This window comes from Seriola lalandi, unplaced genomic scaffold (assembly GCF_002814215.2).
Source record: "Seriola lalandi dorsalis isolate HSWRI2012SDOR001 ecotype SW California unplaced genomic scaffold, Sedor1 jcf7180002036729, whole genome shotgun sequence".
In the NCBI taxonomy this organism is placed as follows: domain Eukaryota; kingdom Metazoa; phylum Chordata; class Actinopteri; order Carangiformes; family Carangidae; genus Seriola; species Seriola lalandi.
The window spans coordinates 1-1,699 of record NW_019507305.1 but is presented as its reverse complement, the minus strand read 5'-3'; the positions used below and the strand labels follow the sequence as shown (position 1 = coordinate 1,699).

The 1,699-nt window shown below is 51.7% G+C and overlaps 1 protein-coding gene across 1 annotated transcript; it reads right to left on the bottom strand.

Annotated features, from left to right (window-relative positions):
- Positions 1-37: 37 nt before the first annotated feature.
- LOC111647957 (PHD finger protein 21A-like) lies at positions 38-1,672 on the bottom strand (the record flags this gene model as incomplete). Its single annotated transcript, XM_023397672.2, has 4 exons — positions 593-1,672; positions 360-473; positions 224-275; positions 38-141 (listed from the first exon to the last, which is right to left on the bottom strand). Coding segments are annotated over exons 1-4 (552 nt in total), but the record flags the coding sequence as incomplete, so codon positions are not given.
- Between the last annotated feature and the right edge of the window lie 27 nt (positions 1,673-1,699).

Below are 1,699 nucleotides of genomic sequence, written 5' to 3'. Positions count from 1 at the left end.
TGTGTGTACCTCACAGGTGTTGTGTGTGTGTGTGTACCTCACAGGTGTTGTGTGTGTGTACCTCAGGTTCAAACACAGCTCCGCTGTAAACCGGGTTGGCCGTTGTTCTCCTCTTTCGCTCCTGTCTTTTGCTCTGGATTTCTGCCGATGAAAACGTCAGAGTTTTAATTCAAAAACGGCAGCAGCATCAGAAACATGAAGAGACAGAGGAAGGATCACTCACCTTCCAAATGGTCGTGTGTTACGAGCCCCAAAGACACCATGAAGGCCAGTTTCTAAAAGAGACAAATACAAATCACCATCAGAACCAGAGACCAGAGACCAGATCCTGGACCAGCATGTGTCAGTCTGGGCCCTACCTCTGGGTTCTCCTCTTTCTTGGGTCTGGGAGCTGGAGACAACGGAGGGGTGGAGGAAGAGGGGAGGCTGACAACGGTCTTCGGCTCAGCTCCGCCTCCTGATTTAACAGTCTGCTGAGGAAGAGGAGAAGGAGAAGAAAGAAGAGGAGGAGGAGAAAGAGGAGGAGACAACAGCAGCTTTAAGTACAGAGACTGTACACTGTTCAATCAGGTAGGTCTCAGGTAGGACTCACCTTGGGCTCAGGTGTCAGGCTGCTGATCTGGATCGGCTGGGCGGGAGTCGGGTTGGGGATGGTAGAGGGGTTGGGTGCCTGGGCAGGGCTGCCGAGGCGGGTGGGTGCGGCAGAGACGGGCGTGGTGATGACGATCCCCGTCAGGGGGGTGGAGCCGGTCTTACTGCAGGGCTGTCCGTTCACGATGCGCACCTGATGGATGGGGGCCGCCGAGGGCAGGGATGACGACAGCTTGGTGGCCAACATGACGGGCCTCTGGAGCAGCTGGGGGGCCGCCATCATGGGCGGGGGAGGGGCCGGGGCAATGGGGATGTTGGTGGGTGTGGCCGGTTTGGGCCTGACCTGGTGACAACAGACAGCCAATCAGAAAACAGCACCAAGATGACCTGAGACTGCTGAGTAACACCACTGTGGAGCTAATACTACTACCAGTAATACTACTACTACTAGTACTACTACCACTTCAACTACTAACAACACAAGCACTACTACTACTGTCCCTCACAGTTTCCCCAAGGATGAAGGTGAAGCAGAGGAAGGATGAAAGAAGGAGGAAGGTGAAGCTGAGGAAGGATGAAAGAAGGATGAAGGTGAAGCAGAGGAAGGATGAAAGAAGGATGAAGGTGAAGCTGAGGAAGGATGAAAGAAGGATGAAGGTGAAGCTGAGGAAGGATGAAAGAAGGATGGAGGTGAAGCAGAGGAAGGATGAAAGAAGGACGAAGGTGAAGCAGAGGAAGGATGAAAGAAGGATGAAGGTGAAGGATGAAAGAAGGATGAAGGTGAAGCAGAGGAAGGATGAAAGAAGGATGAAGGTGAAGGATGAAAGAAGGATGAAGGTGAAGCAGAGGAAGGATGAAAGAAGGACGAAGGTGAAGCAGAGGAAGGATGAAAGAAGGATGAAGGTGAAGCTGAGGAAGGATGAAAGAAAGATGAAGGTGAAGCAGAGGAAGGATGAAAGAAGGACGAAGGTGAAGCAGAGGAAGGATGAAAGAAGGATGAAGGTGAAGGATGAAAGAAGGATGAAGGTGAAGGATGAAAGAAGGATGAAGGTGAAGCAGAGGAAGGATGAAAGAAGGATGAAGGTGAAGGATGAAGGTGAAGGATGAA